General features: G+C 35.0%; 1 protein-coding gene and 1 long non-coding RNA gene across 2 annotated transcripts; one reads left to right on the top strand and one right to left on the bottom strand.

The window, feature by feature from the left end:
- The first annotated feature begins 667 nt into the window (after nt 1–667).
- Nucleotides 668–2,413, top strand: LOC110613231. Its single transcript, XR_002487577.2, has 2 exons — nt 668–729; nt 2,136–2,413. It is a non-coding gene; the product is annotated as an uncharacterized LOC110613231 (long non-coding RNA).
- Nucleotides 2,414–12,131: 9,718 nt separating this feature from the next.
- On the bottom strand, nt 12,132–15,171 carry LOC110603466 (serine carboxypeptidase-like 31). Its single transcript, XM_021741201.2, has 10 exons — nt 14,858–15,171; nt 14,299–14,406; nt 14,020–14,115; nt 13,843–13,935; nt 13,673–13,758; nt 13,304–13,591; nt 13,096–13,226; nt 12,905–13,000; nt 12,724–12,829; nt 12,132–12,532 (listed from the first exon to the last, which is right to left on the bottom strand). The coding sequence occupies exons 1-10, from the start codon at nt 15,132–15,134 to the stop codon at nt 12,386–12,388; spliced, it is 1,428 nt and encodes a 475-aa protein (XP_021596893.1). The 5' UTR covers nt 15,135–15,171; the 3' UTR covers nt 12,132–12,385.
- Between the last annotated feature and the right edge of the window lie 1,136 nt (nt 15,172–16,307).

Here is a 16,307-nt window from a genome sequence, read left to right as displayed (position 1 = left end):
TTATAGAAAACTCAAATATAGAAACGGACATATTCAGAAATAAAGTAGACAGTGTGATTAGCGAGTCGGGAACGAGTCACTTTTGGGAGGTGCTTAGGGTTTTCTGACGTGCTTGCTTGAGGTGTTTGTTTTAAATCCGCCATGCTTGCTTAAGTGGAAAGGACTTCTAAAGGCTAAAAGCATATGTTAGTAGGTCAATCTATGATTATTGAAAGTTTAAAAACTAAATTGAAATATGGTAAAAAGTTTAGTGGGTTAAAGTTTCCATGTGTCACCTAGCTATTGGATGAAGAAATGACCAAGCAATTTGAAAAAGGGATTGTCATCTTCTCCATTTCACTTTGCCGTAGCTCACACCATAGGAAACCAAAGAATTTCTTTTCTTTCTCCCACCAAAGCCAAGCCAAAACCTCACCAAATCAACTTCTTTCTTTAACCAAAATTCATCCTAAGATCAAGATCTAAAGGAAGAGCCATATATTGAAGGGATTGAAGAAGAAAAGTTTAGGGTTCCATATACACCAAGCTTGAAAATCAAAGGTAAGTTTAGAAATGAGTAGGAAATAGCATCATCTCATTTCTTCATGCATGGATTTGAATTATAAAGCTTTAATTTATAGTTTATTCAATCCTTTCCTAAGACATAAATTGACCTAGGTGAAGGAACATCAAAGGGAAAGGAGATAGCTAGAGATTAGAAGAGGAAAAGAAAGGAGGAATTCAAGAAAGGTTTGGTGTTTGTATGATTTTCTGTTTTCCTTGGATTCTGCCATGAATAAGTGAAATTAGGGGTTGATTTTACTTGCTGGAAATGTTGCTTTGACTGTATAAATATGTTATATGAATGTTAAAATGATGTTTGAAAGGCTTAGAGTAAAGAAATTTAACATGAGAGCTAAAAGTGCAAATCTGCCAGAATAGGTTCTAACAGGACAGTCAGTGTTGGAAGCCTTATCACTTATTGTGTATTTATTGAAATTAGTCCTAAGATATACCAAATGAAAGATAAGACAAAGATCTAAAACTTTTATGAATTGACCAAATTCGAAATCTGTATGTAAGATAATGAAAATTGCAAGTGAACCTAAACTGGATACAGTGGTAGTGCATCCGGAACAGAGTCTATTGATGATACCATAACTAATTTTGTACTCAGTGAAATTTGTTAAGACCAGTTCCAATTGAATCTTAAGAAGTATACCTAAAACTTTGTAGAAGACACTTTAGCTTGAATTAGTATGGAAATGCATGAATCTGATAAGTTTTGTGATACTATAAACAGGTACCAATTCTGGACTGATTAAGACCTTATGGAGCAGCTTGTAAAGAAAAATTCATAACTTAAGATAGGATGATCAGATTTGCATGAACCATATCTTGTTGGAAAGATAAGACATAAATTTACATTTCTTATGAAGAAATTGAAGTCAAATTGTGACTCTAAGCTACTTGAAAAGTTTATGCAAAAGATGGCAGAATGTAGTTTTCTTAAATTGGAATGTTATGTTGATAAAGTTTTGCACTATTTGCCATGAGTTTTCCATATTGTAAATCTTGGCATATGTTATATGGACTTTGGAAAATGAATTCAAATAGCTTCAAATGGCATGCATTTTACATTGATACATTGAATTAATGGTACTTGGCCCTGGTAAACGTAATAGGAGTCGAGGTTAGCTTAAGGGTATGGCATGCCATATAAACATACAGAGTTCGCAGTACTGCTACCGATACATGATTTTTATTTGAGGTTACATATCAGGTACCTCATAAGCACGGTCATAGAGCCCTGCTATCACAGTTTTGGCCTCTGAGCCTACCGTTCGGCACTCTGTGCCTACCGTTATAACTCCTTATCTACCTAGACGATCCTACTATGTGTTTATAAGGGCTAAGATCTTAATTAAGATTGATACTTGATTTTGTGAACTTATTAGTGAGTGTTAATATGTTTGCATCTCTTACATGCACTAAGCTGTGGTAATTTATTATAAAGAGAAAATGTGCAATAACGGAAAAAGAAGATGTTTTTATTCCGATTATCTGTCTACGTGAACTTGTTTGCTCTATTTTGTTATTTGTTTGCTATCACCCACTGAGCATTAGCTTAGCGTGTTGGTTTTTACCTCACGCAGGTTGTAGATAAAATAGGGCAACAGAAGTTATCAGAGATCTACATCAGATATCAAGGCCATCATCATAGCTGGTTGTTTTGAGTCTCGGAGTCATAGTACAGTTTTATTTTGGCATGTACATATTAAATAGAGTGAGTTGTGAAGGTTATGTAAATCAAAGAATAGTAAGATATCAAGTGACAGTTGGTAGTGTTATTATAAGTGTGATGTTCATATGTATTACAGGTTAAAGTGCTAATGAAACAGAGAAAACTCTGCCGAAAAGTTTGGTTTAAAAATCTCACGCTTATTTTAATCTTGATGCAAGTTACTTACATAACTAAAATTGGTATTTACAGATAAAGGTAATTGTTTAGTCTTGATATGTCTAAAAGGTATAGTTTGTGACATTCCTTGCTCTGTCTACACTTTGATAGGGTAAGGGGTGTTACAATTAGTGGTATCAGAGCAAAGGTTTAGGCGATTCTAGGTGATCCTGGTTCCACACATTCATACATCAGCATACCCATTAATAATGAGATGGGAATTCAAGTAGAACCTTTAGAACATGACATAGCAGTGACCAATCCCTTAGGACATCTTGTGATTGTGAATAGAGTTTACAGAGATTGTCCTATATGTGTGCAAGGTCATACCTTTTTAGGTGACTTGATAGAGTTACCTTTTAGAGAGTTTGATGTGATTCTGGGTATGGATTGGTTGTCTAGACATCATGTCATAGTTGATTGTAAGTTAAAGCGGGTTATACTCAAAACATTAGAGGGTTCTGAGGTTATAGTTGTTGGTGAGAGGTCAGATTACCTCTCTAATGTCATATCTGCCACTACAGCTAGGAGGTTGATTAGAAAAGGCTGTACAGCTTATCTAGCCAGTGTGATTGAAACTAAGAAGGAAGGTCCTAATGTGTCAAACCTACCCACAGTGTGTGATTTTCCAGATGTATTTCCTGAAGAGTTGCCAGGGTTACCTCCAGAAAGGGAAGTGGATTTTGCTATAGAAGTTGTGCCAGGCACCGCACCTATTTCAATTGCTCCTTACAGAATGGCTCCTACAGAATTGAAAGAGTTGAAAATACAGTTGCAAGAGTTACTTGATAAGGGCTTTATTCGACCTAGTGTTTCACCATGGGGTGCACCAGTGTTGTTTGTGAAAAAGAAAGATGGATCTCTTCGATTGTGTATTGATTACAGACAGTTGAATAAGGTAACTATAAAGAATAAATATCCACTGCCCAGAATAGATGATTTGTTTGATCAGTTGAAAGGGGCCAGCATTTTCTCTAAGATAGATTTGAGATCGGGCTACCATCAGTTGAGAGTTAAAGGGACAGATGTGCCTAAAACTGCATTCAGAACACGATATGGACATTATGAGTTTCTGGTTATGCCATTTGGGTTAACAAATGCACCTGCATCATTCATGGATTTGATGAACCGTATCTTTCATCCATTTTTAGACCAGTTTGTTGTAGTATTCATTGATGATATTCTGGTATACTCTAGAACTAGAGAAGACCATGACAGACATTTGAGGATAGTATTACAGACTCTGAGGGAAAAGCAACTTTATGCTAAGTTCAGTAAATGTGATTTTTGGCTCAATGAAATAACATTTTTGGGACATGTTGTATCAGCAGAGGGAATCAGGGTAGATCCACAGAAGATTAAAGCTGTACTGGAATGGAAGCCACCAAAGAATGTTGCAGAGATCAGGAGTTTCTTGGGTCTAGCTGGGTACTACAGACGGTTTGTGAAAGGGTTTTCACTTATAGCAGCTCCATTGACTAAATTACTACATACGAATGTTAAGTATGTTTGGGATGATAAATGTCAGGCAAGCTTTGACAGATTGAAGACTATGCTCACTGAAGCACCTATACTTACACAACCTGTTTCTGGCAAGGAATTTGTGATATACAGTGATGCTTCTCACAATGGACTTGGATGTGTTTTGATGCAAGAAGGTAAAGTGATTGCCTATGCTTCTAGACAACTGAAGCCACATGAGAAGAACTATCCTACTCATGATCTAGAGTTGGCGGCCATAGTGTTTGCACTAAAGATATGGAGACATTATTTATATGGTGAGAAATGTGACATCTATACAGATCATAAAAGTCTGAAATACTTGCCCACACAGAAAGAGCTAAACCTGAGACAGAGAAGATGGCTGGAGTTACTGAAGGATTATGATTGCATTATAGATTATCACCCAGGCAAAGCTAATTTGGTAGCAGATGCACTTAGCAGGAAATCGTTATTTGCATTAAGAGCGATGAATGCGCGGTTGACTATAGCGGATGATGGAGCTATCATAGCAGAATTGAAGGTTAGACCCAACTTACTGCAGCAAATTAAAGAAGCACAGAAAGAAGATACAGAAATAGCTTTATGGACTAGACAAGTACAAGAGGGAAAGAAGCAGAAGCATGTGATAAGTGATGATGGCTACTTGTACTATGGTGACAGAATATGTGTACCTAACATTGGAGAGTTGAAACAGAGTATTCTTACAGAGGCACACAACAGTCCATATGTTATGCATCCAGGTAGCACTAAGATGTATCAAGATCTGAAGATGCACTATTAGTGGCCAGGTATGAAAAGAGATATAGCTGAATTTGTAACAAAATGTTTGACATGTCAACGGGTAAAAGCAGAACATCAAGTCCCATCAGGATTATTGCAGCCTATTGCTATACCAGAATGGAAATGGGATAGAATTACCATGGATTTTGTAACAGGATTGCCACTCACACCAAGGAAGAAAGATGCCATCTGGGTAATAGTTGACAAGTTAACTAAATCAGCGCATTTCTTGCCAATCAGAATGGATTACACATTGGAGAAGTATGCAGAATTGTACATTAATGAAATTGTGAGACTGCATGGTGTTCCTATCTCTATCATATCAGACAGAGATCCAAGATTCACATCCAGATTTTGGGAAAAACTACATGAAGCTCTAGGGACAAGATTGAATTTTAGTACAGCTTTTCATCCTCAGACAGATGGCCAGTCAGAGAGAGTAATTCAAGTTTTGGAAGATATGCTCAGACGTTGTGTAATTGAATTTGAAGGAAGCTGGGAAAGATATCTTCCACTAGTAGAATTTGCTTACAACAACAGTTATCAGGCTAGTATTAAAATGGCTCCTTATGAAGCATTATATGGCAGAAAATGTAGAACCCCATTGTGCTGGACAGAACTCAGTGAAGCTAAACTTGTAGGTCCAGAGTTGATAAGACAGACTGAGGAGAAAGTGAAGATTATCAAAGAAAGATTGAAAGCTGCAACAGATAGGCAAAAATCATATGCAGATTTGAAAAGAAAAGATATAGAATTTGCTATTGGGGATAAAGTGTTTTTGAAAGTTTCTCCATGGAAGAAAGTGCTAAGATTTGGCAAGAAAGGTAAGCTAAGCCCTCGGTTTATTGGTCCATATGATGTAATTGAGCGTGTGGGTCCAGTAGCCTACAGGCTAGCTTTACCTCCAGAGTTAGACAGAATACATAATGTCTTCCATGTATCCATGCTAAGAAGATACAGATCTGACCCATCACATGTCATTCCAGCTGAAACCATTGATGTACAGTCTGACCTGACTTATGAAGAAGAACCAGTGAAAATTTTAGCAAGGGAAATAAAAGAGTTAAGGAATAAGAAGATTCCCTTAGTGAAAGTGTTGTGGAGAAATCACAAGGCAGAAGAAGCTACATGGGAGAGTGAAGAGGTGATGAAGCAACAATATCCACAGCTATTCAAAGCAGGTAAAATTTCGAGGACGAAATTTCTTAAGAGGGGAAGAGTTGTAACATCCTCAAACCCATAGCTAGAGCAGTGACATCACTAGGTATGGGTTAGGCTATTTCACTACTAAAGTAAGTGGCATTAGGGGAGGTGCTAGCTTACCCCGAGCTACTTAGGGGAGGTACTAGCATAACTCTAATCTGCTAATAACTGAATTATAGAAAACTCAAATATAGAAACGGACATATTCAGAAATAAAGTAGACAGTGTGATTAGCGAGTCGGGAACGAGTCACTTTTGGGAGGTGCTTAGGGTTTTCTGACGTGCTTGCTTGAGGTGTTTGTTTTAAATCCGCCATGCTTGCTTAAGTGGAAAGGACTTCTAAAGGCTAAAAGCATATGTTAGTAGGTCAATCTATGATTATTGAAAGTTTAAAAACTAAATTGAAATATGGTAAAAAGTTTAGTGGGTTAAAGTTTCCATGTGTCACCTAGCTATTGGATGAAGAAATGACCAAGCAATTTGAAAAAGGGATTGTCATCTTCTCCATTTCACTTTGCCGTAGCTCACACCATAGGAAACCAAAGAATTTCTTTTCTTTCTCCCACCAAAGCCAAGCCAAAACCTCACCAAATCAACTTCTTTCTTTAACCAAAATTCATCCTAAGATCAAGATCTAAAGGAAGAGCCATATATTGAAGGGATTGAAGAAGAAAAGTTTAGGGTTCCATATACACCAAGCTTGAAAATCAAAGGTAAGTTTAGAAATGAGTAGGAAATAGCATCATCTCATTTCTTCATGCATGGATTTGAATTATAAAGCTTTAATTTATAGTTTATTCAATCCTTTCCTAAGACATAAATTGACCTAGGTGAAGGAACATCAAAGGGAAAGGAGATAGCTAGAGATTAGAAGAGGAAAAGAAAGGAGGAATTCAAGAAAGGTTTGGTGTTTGTATGATTTTCTGTTTTCCTTGGATTCTGCCATGAATAAGTGAAATTAGGGGTTGATTTTACTTGCTGGAAATGTTGCTTTGACTGTATAAATATGTTATATGAATGTTAAAATGATGTTTGAAAGGCTTAGAGTAAAGAAATTTAACATGAGAGCTAAAAGTGCAAATCTGCCAGAATAGGTTCTAACAGGACAGTCAGTGTTGGAAGCCTTATAACTTATTGTGTATTTATTGAAATTAGTCCTAAGATATACCAAATGAAAGATAAGACAAAGATCTAAAACTTTTATGAATTGACCAAATTCGAAATCTGTATGTAAGATGATGAAAATTGCAAGTGAACCTAAACTGGATACAGTGGTAGTGCATCCGGAACAGAGTCTATTGATGATACCATAACTAATTTTGTACTCAGTGAAATTTGTTAAGACCAGTTCCAATTGAATCTTAAGAAGTATACCTAAAACTTTGTAGAAGACACTTTAGCTTGAATTAGTATGGAAATGCATGAATCTGATAAGTTTTGTGATACTATAAACAGGTACCAATTCTGGACTGATTAAGACCTTATGGAGCAGCTTGTAAAGAAAAATTCATAACTTAAGATAGGATGATCAGATTTGCATGAACCATATCTTGTTGGAAAGATAAGACATAAATTTACATTTCTTATGAAGAAATTGAAGTCAAATTGTGACTCTAAGCTACTTGAAAAGTTTATGCAAAAGATGGCAGAATGTAGTTTTCTTAAATTGGAATGTTATGTTGATAAAGTTTTGCACTATTTGCCATGAGTTTTCCATATTGTAAATCTTGGCATATGATATATGGACTTTGGAAAATGAATTCAAATAGCTTCAAATGGCATGCATTTTACATTGATACATTGAATTAATGGTACTTGGCCCTGGTAAACGTAATAGGAGTCGAGGTTAGCTTAAAGGTATGGCATGCCATATAAACATACAGAGTTCGCAGTACTGCTACCGATACATGATTTTTATTTGAGGTTACATATCAGGTACCTCATAAGCACGGTCATAGAGCCCTGCTATCACAGTTTTGGCCTCTGAGCCTACCGTTCGGCACTCTGTGCCTACCGTTATAACTCCTTATCTACCTAGACGATCCTACTATGTGTTTATAAGGGCTAAGATCTTAATTAAGATTGATACTTGATTTTGTGAACTTATTAGTGAGTGTTAATATGTTTGCATCTCTTACATGCACTAAGCTGTGGTAATTTATTATAAAGAGAAAATGTGCAATAACGGAAAAAGAAGATGTTTTTATTCCGATTATCTGTCTACGTGAACTTGTTTGCTCTATTTTGTTATTTGTTTGCTATCACCCACTGAGCATTAGCTCAGCGTGTTGGTTTTTACCTCACGCAGGTTGTAGATAAAATAGGGCAACAGAAGTTATCAGAGATCTACATCAGATATCAAGGCCATCATCATAGCTGGTTGTTTTGAGTCTCGGAGTCATAGTACAGTTTTATTTTGGCATGTACATATTAAATAGAGTGAGTTGTGAAGGTTATGTAAATCAAAGAATAGTAAGATATCAAGTGACAGTTGTTAGTGTTATTATAAGTGTGATGTTCATATGTATTACAGGTTAAAGTGCTAATGAAACAGAGAAAACTCTGCCGAAAATTTTGGTTTAAAAATCTCACGCTTATTTTAATCTTGATGAAAGTTACTTACATAACTAAAATTGGTATTTACAGATAAAGGTAATTGTTTAGTCTTGATATGTCTAAAAGGTATAGTTTGTGACATTCCTTGCTCTGTCTACACTTTGATAGGGTAAGGGGTGTTACAATATAGGTTTAAAATAAGATCTAGCTGAGGATCTCAAAAGTTTATGAGTTGAGGGGGAGGAGATTTGAGTTAAGGAGGAAATTTTTTAAAAAACAATTAACAGAGCTTTTACTTTGTTTTCTGCTTCTTTTATTTTTGGGATTAATGATTTTCATAAGTTGATCTAAATAATATTTATAGGTTATTGAGTATTTTTGTTGAGTTTGTGTATTTTTGGGAGGTCTAACTATGCCGAAATACTGCCGAAATTTTCTTAAAAATATATATATATAAAATATATTTAAAATTTCGTATTTTACGTTTTATATTATCATCCTAAAATTTTTTTTATTTATTATTTAATATATTATTTTCTTTTTAATTTTAGAGGAGGATCCAGCTTCCAAGATAGACAATAGGGGTGCTCCTGCGACCTAGGTCTTTTTGTCTCTAGTACTGGTGAGTGGATAAATATATAACATTGATATTTTTCTTAAATATATTTATATATGTATATGTTACTTTGTTTATTTAAAATGGAAAAGGATAAAGTTAATTTATATTTCTTGAATAAATGAAAATTGAATTCAAAGCACAACTGAATAAATAGCCGATTACACTCTGTATATGCATCGAACAGATAACATCTTGATGGCAGGTGATTTATTTTCAGCATGACATATATTTATACTGTCTTTGGGACAGCGCTTGATATACAGACAGCCTTTGGGGCGTATGTCAGGTGGTCACCCTTTGGGGGTAGCTCTGCACATGTGTATGACCAGTATTTTATTAGCTCTTAGGCCAAATTTGTCATCATAGAGCCTAAGATGCCAGCATTGCTCTCAGGCTGTTATTATTTTATTACACCTGAGATGCCAGCATTATCTGCAGGGAACATATTATGAGTGTATGCGGATTCTATTATTCACAGTATATTTTATGTTGATTGAATTAAATTATATTTATTCAGCTGACTTATTTTTAGCTAAATATTTGGTACTATTAAGTACCTAAACTTTATCTTTTCCCCTTTGTTATTTATTTATCCGCTCACTGAGTATTTTATACTCACCTTTATACTTTTAATATTACAGCTCCTTTTTGGTGATCAGCTCAGCAGTCCTCATCTTCTTGTTTGTCCTTCCTTTCCCATCGTCCACTCAGAGTCTAGAGGAGGTCGGACCAATCCTAAGTCTTTTATCATTTCTTTTTGTAATTTTGAAAGATCATGTATAGATTGTACATTCAAGTGAAGAATGTATTTTGTTTAATGTATATATATTATGATTTGACTAGATCCACCACCAGTTTTCTCTTATATGTTTAATATTTGGAAATTATAGCAGGTTATATGTATTTATATGTATAAATATTAGAGGAAGTTCTGTCAGTTTTCCGGGTCATATTCGTCTCTACAGATTAGAGAATGAGTGTGACAATTTTTGGTATCAGAGCTTAGGTTTATAGATTCTGTAGACTTTCCTCGAGTCAGTATTTTTAACTATATTCTGATAATTCTTTTCGTATTTTTTTTTCCGTTTGTAGGACAATGCTGCCCAGAGTTCTGTCAGTTTTCCGGATCATATTCGTCTCTACAGATTAGAGAATAGGTGTGACAAAACCAGTGTGGGGACCTGTAACGATCAACTGCCAGCTTGTGGGAAATCGTCCCACATCGAGAAATTACGGCAATTCTGAATTGTATATAATAGCTAGTACGAAACTACTAAATAACTTGGGTTAATCATTTTGGCCCAAGTGGAAAGTGGGTCCAAAAATTATTTGGGTCGGACTGTTTCAATTGGTATCAAAGACAGGTTAGGTCAAACAAATTGCGGAGCTAGTGGATCTCAGAGGAAAGGGCTATCCGTGTGAGACGAGGTGGAGCCGCCTGAGGTACTAGCGAACCACAATACCCGAGGGTCCAGTCTTGGTTAGCAATTGTATCCGATTCAGTAGCAACGAGGACGTCATAAATTTAGCAGGACCGAGTGTAACGGTCAGCTGCCAGCTTGTGGGAAATCGTCCCACATTGAGAAATTACGGCAATTCCAAATTGTATATAATAGATAGCACGAAACTACTAAATAACTTGGGTTAATATTTTGGGCCAAGTGGAAAATTGATCCAAAAGTTATTTGGGCCAGTTTGGGCCGGACTATTTCAGGACCTCTAATGCTACATAAGATTTGCCCAAAGTAAACAATGAGTTGTCACCATAAGATAAAGTCATGTAATAAGGATCTGATAAACCTATATGGGGTCCCACCCATAGCGAAGAAGACTCAAACGCTTCAGAATAGGTTGGCCTCAAGTCACATAGACTCCCCCCTCTCAACTTTAGGGTAAGACTCCATAAGAAAGTTACTGTTAACAGCTATAATTCAGTAAATCCCTTTTAAGCATGTGATCACGGAATTCTCAACCAATTAACTGGTGAAGATCTCTTACTAACGAGACAGCCACATCATCACCGGATTATAAAAAAATACCATATTTATTTCCATCCTCTTACAGTATAAAAATGAAATGATCATAGAGGCAAAATTATACTATTCTCGAACACAAATGCTTTCAAGTTTTATATTCGCCTCATTCACCAGATTACTGAATTGAACGTCATCAATTTAGTCTGTACAATGTCAATAATATTTAAATTCAACTCCTAATTTAGACTTAAAACTAGGAATGAATTAAATTAAAATTTTTTAATAAGTAGATCGGTAAAATTCAACATATTAAGTATTTTTTATTTGTATTATATACACAAATTATAATTATCGAATGAGACGAATTTAAATAATTTTTAAAATATTTTTTACTTGATCAAAAATTACTAATTTAAATTATTTAATAATTTCAGCAAACTTGCACGATTGACTAACCCACCAATTTGGGATTTGACGCAAATTATATAATTATACAATAAAATAGACATAATATCAATTTTTTTTTTCTAGGCTAGCTTTCTATTTGTTTACGTTGAATACAATGCTCCCAATCCCATTCTCATAATTTGAGAGTAATTGTGCACTAAAATTTTGCTTCACAAAAATCAGAGAAAATCTCAAACTTTACTTAATTTTTCAAATTTATTCTATACTTTAATTTTTTTTTTCAACAGTATATTGAATTTTATATTTTATAATAGATATATCCTTTTTCAGCTAATTACTTAGGATGTGACATTTATAAAAGAACAAAATAACTTTTAAAAAATCCCACATTGCAAATATGGTAAAATAAATTTAAAAATCTACATTTTAATTTAAATAATCTATTACTTATGTTTTTTCTTTTCTTAACACTCTCTGCTAAAATCTTCCCGTCTCTTGTAATTGATTACTGAGTTAAAGAACTAAGTAAGAGTATAAAGCTTTTGCCCTATTTATGGATCCTTTTTCCTTTTTTTCTTTTTTTGAAATTATCATTTTTTTTCCTTATTTCATCATATTCCAGCAAAATATATAATGAATAGTTCTGTAATAGGAAACTGGGTATCCATTAATTTTTCTATCTCTATCTTTCTTGATGAGCATGAAGAGCTTTGTTCTGCTCACAAAGACAAGAACTAGCAGTCTAGGAACAACATTAGCAGCACACTTAATTTGTTTTTTTTTTTTATTTTTAGTATTTGACTACAGTCTGCTAATTAATTACAACCTCGTACACTATGAAAGGCAAATCTTTAGCCAGCAACGCAGGCATTAGCCAAGCCATTACTGAGCATGGATGATCTATCTTGAAGAAGGTGGAGATTCCCCTTGAAGAAAAGCTGAGAAAAATGCTAGTGACTCACTTGGTTTGAATATAGGCACAGCATGCCCAGCTCCTCTAAATGTTGCAAACATTAGCCCTTCATATTCTTGAAACCAACCACTCACCTGATAAAAAGATAAAATATTTTTTAAAAAAATATTTTTTATATTTTTTGGGTTTGAACATTCAAGAAAATTAGTCAATAGAAATTATTTTACTGCTCAATAAATTAAATAATGAAAAATAAATGATCTTATCAAGTTATTTTTGGAAACAAATTAAGTCTACATAATTAATTTATTCAGTTCATAATCACCTGCTTCTGATGGTACCAAGGCCTCCATGCTTTGGTGACAGGAAGTCCCAGAGAGCCTAAGCTGTATCTTGTGGACAGCACAGGAACTCTTCCATCTGTATCTCCACTGAGCCACCAGAAAGAATAATAATATTAAGATTAATGTATGATATTTTCAAGCTAATTATAAGGAAACACAGACCTGTAAACCCATATTCTAAGTCCAGCAGCAATCAGCTTCTTGTATATTGGAAGAACTGATGGCTTTGAATCTGACCATTCCTTGAATATCTTGTGACTGAACCCAACAAAGTATATCAAGAATTGTTCAGAGTATCAAGTTGTTCAATATGATCTTAATATGCAAAAACTGAGAAAAGGGATTAAAATTACTTGCAGATGCTCCAGTTCTTGAGCCGGTGACCATCACTGACGTGAAGAGCCTTTTGAACATCAGGTCTATTGTAGAAAGCTTTTGCATAATCATCCAGGCATGGATCATAACCACCCATAATCCTTGGCATCTGAAAAGTAAATCTCTTTATGTTAAAGACCTCATAATAAAATAATCATCAGAGTTCATTTTGTTTGAAGGAGTCACCATTGTAGATGAACGTGTAAACATGAGTTGCAGAGCTTTGTCGTCTGAACTTGCTGCATCACCAATACAAATTGAAGTGTAGAGGCTGAAAATGTCAATCTCATTATACTGTCTGAATAATTCATCGACAGCTCGATTGCAATCATCATTGCTCCATGTATCGTTACTGTTAAAGTTGCAGCTTTTTCTGATTATCTGATGTGTTTCATCTGATATAACAGCGTGGCTCCAAGCATAATCCACCATTCCTGTCCAGTCCTCAGCATCACTCGTTTCAGGATTACCCATCTGTATATTAATGGAGCAAAAAGGGTTAGTAAAATTTTATCAAGAAACCACTTGCTTCCAACTCTACATCAAGGGCCTCACCAGAACACCCCTGAGATCAATGTGAAGGGATGGATCCGCCGAGTTCCGATCAAGTATCAGCTCAGCAAGCTCCGGAACATATTTTCCTGTGAATGAATGTTAAACAATGTTAAATAACAAAGAAAAATCTAAACAAAATGAGGAAGCAAGACCAATGGTGAAATATATACCTGCATAGCTTTCTCCAGCAATATAAAATGCCCTTTTTCTGTACAATGGAAATCTGAGAAACCACTTTTGCAGGAAAGCATAAGCATCATTGGCTAACAAAAACAAAAGGGTATCAAGTAATTAGACAATCATCCAAGCAAAATCACAAATGAAAACAAAAAAGGGTAATTTCTTACCAGTGAAATCATCTCCCAAAGCACTGTAATCACAGGTTGTGTTTGAGTATGAAAAGCCAACACCAACAGGAGATTCCAAGAATAGCATGTTGGCCTCTGCGTCATGGTAGGTATCAAGAATTTAGAAATCAAAACTCTCAGAGTCATTATGGAGAATAATGTGAGTGCAACCGCAAAAGCATAGCTCATATTCTATTGAGTAGACCAGGTTCCATGGATCCGTATATAAATAAATCAAGTTTAATATGAATCAATTGTTATTTTATATTATAAATCAACCTCTATTCCATGAGTAGGGATTATATATAATTCCACGTCCATCATTATCCACTAAGAAAGGACCAATCTCTTGTGTTGCTCCATATCCCACAGAAGAGCACCCAGGGCCTGAAAAATGAAGCATCTTGTCACCTTATTTGACAACATAGAATAAAAGCCAAACTCAAGAGCGATAGGAAACAACTTTGTCAGGACAACTTTGAAAAAAATAGGAGAAAAAGACAAGATACCCCACTTGAAAAAAATTATTAAGAATGGACAATATCTTATTATATCCTTAAAGAACTTTATGCAATTGTTTATCAACAAGTTTGTTAATCTGGCGTGGCGACCTGTCTAAAGACCAGGCAACATCAAATCAATGAGAAAAAAAAAAAAAAGAAGACCTCCATTCTCCATTACATTATCTAACTATTTGGTAAAAAAATCAGTAAAGATTCCGAATTTCAGGTTAAACAGTCATTTTTTTCTAGCCATTTCCGTGCAGCTAAAGGATGTGACAATGGGTAAGCATTTGATAATACAAAGGGAAAGTAAGATGGAATGTTTATGTCCATACCTCCATTAAGCCACAGCACCAGAGGTTTATCATCAGGCTGAGTGGTGGCTTCATAGAACCAATAAAAGAGTGCCCTTCCATTCTTTTCATTCACTGTAACATAGCCGGCGTAGTGCCGGAAGTCCACGTCTGGCTGGCCAGGCAAATTAGTTACGAGATGCTCATTGTCCGATGAATTGAGTCTCTTATCACTAGCCACCGGTGAGGGCCTAGCATTCACAAAAGGCTCAAAAAAGATTGCAGAAACAAGAACCCAAGTGAGGAAGACTGCTGCCATCTTGGATTCCAAAGAAAAAAGATGACAGCAGAAGAAGACTTGCATGTCTATTTATACTATTGGAGGAGAGAAGAATAAATATAATTTAGAAAAAAAAAAAAGTAAGATAAAGGAGATTATCCTTACGTGGCATGGTGATTTTTATCAGGTTGGCAACCTTACAGCATCTGACATGGATTTTTTAGAGAATTTCTAGAGTATTCTTGCATGAGCAGACTAGTTCAGTGGAGACTCCTTTTGTTTATATGGGTTGTTAAACCACTGTGAGATGATAAATAAATCTTTAGGATCCCTTGATAGACAAAGAATCACATCAAGTTATTTTCAGAACCATGTTCTCTGTTTTTGAACCAATATACTATGATTAATTATTCTAAATAACCGTTAGGCCTTTTCCATCCGAACTGAAATTGAATTTTAAAAAAGAAAATAAGTACAAAATCCATTAAAATTCATTAAGCATATCATTCCATCAACCTCACGTCCAACTCGCGTTTAAGGCAGGTGGGGCTGCTCGAAGGCCTGAACCTATTAGAGAGGAGTCTATCTCGCATGGTGTGACAGGAATAGGAGAGCAGGACGCGCTAAAGAAAAATTAAATAGCCGCTTGATGAGGATGGACAGACATAATGGATAGACATGTATATCCATACATATGACTCTGCGGTGTGACAGCAATAGATGACACTATAGCAGAGTGACGGTTTCACTCCAGATTAAATTTAGACACACTATATAACCCTATTTTCTCCTGTTCTCAGAATATCAAATTTAAAAAATTTTTAGAGTGCAATATCTCATATTTAATTATATTTTATAAGTAGAATAAATATATATTGAGTGTGTGTAAAAAATTTATTTATATTCATATATGTGAGAATAGATAAGCATAAACTTTCTGAGGAGGAGGATATAGTCAAACTTTCCTTTGGCATACCACTTTTTGGGAATTTGAGAATCGTTTGCTAGAAAATTTATCAAAAGCTAACAACCCAACTCACCAAAAAAACAAAAGAAAAGCTAATCAACCCTAGAAGAATAAAACAAAAGGATAGAATTTGAAAATATCTGATTAGACTCTGTATTCTCTGTATTTAATTCAGTGATTTAAAAAATTACGAATTTGTACAAACAAATACATTATAATTAACAATTCAATAGTATAACAAAAAA

The sequence above is a fragment of the Manihot esculenta genome, chromosome 16 (genome assembly GCF_001659605.2).
Source record: "Manihot esculenta cultivar AM560-2 chromosome 16, M.esculenta_v8, whole genome shotgun sequence".
In the NCBI taxonomy this organism is placed as follows: domain Eukaryota; kingdom Viridiplantae; phylum Streptophyta; class Magnoliopsida; order Malpighiales; family Euphorbiaceae; genus Manihot; species Manihot esculenta.
This window is presented reverse-complemented; position numbering and strand designations above follow the sequence as displayed.

Excerpts from the sequence above, each read along its gene's own strand:
- LOC110603466 (XM_021741201.2), bottom strand. The coding sequence starts at position 15,134 with ATGGCAGCAGTCTTCCTCACTTGGGTTCTTGTTTCTGCAATCTTTTTT. Across the intron at positions 13,936-14,019 it reads TTTGGGAGATGATTTCACTG|CCAATGATGCTTATGCTTTC; the intron begins GTAAGAAATTAC and ends TGTTTTTGTTAG. Across the intron at positions 12,830-12,904 it reads CTTAGAATATGGGTTTACAG|TGGAGATACAGATGGAAGAG; the intron begins GTCTGTGTTTCC and ends CTGGTGGCTCAG.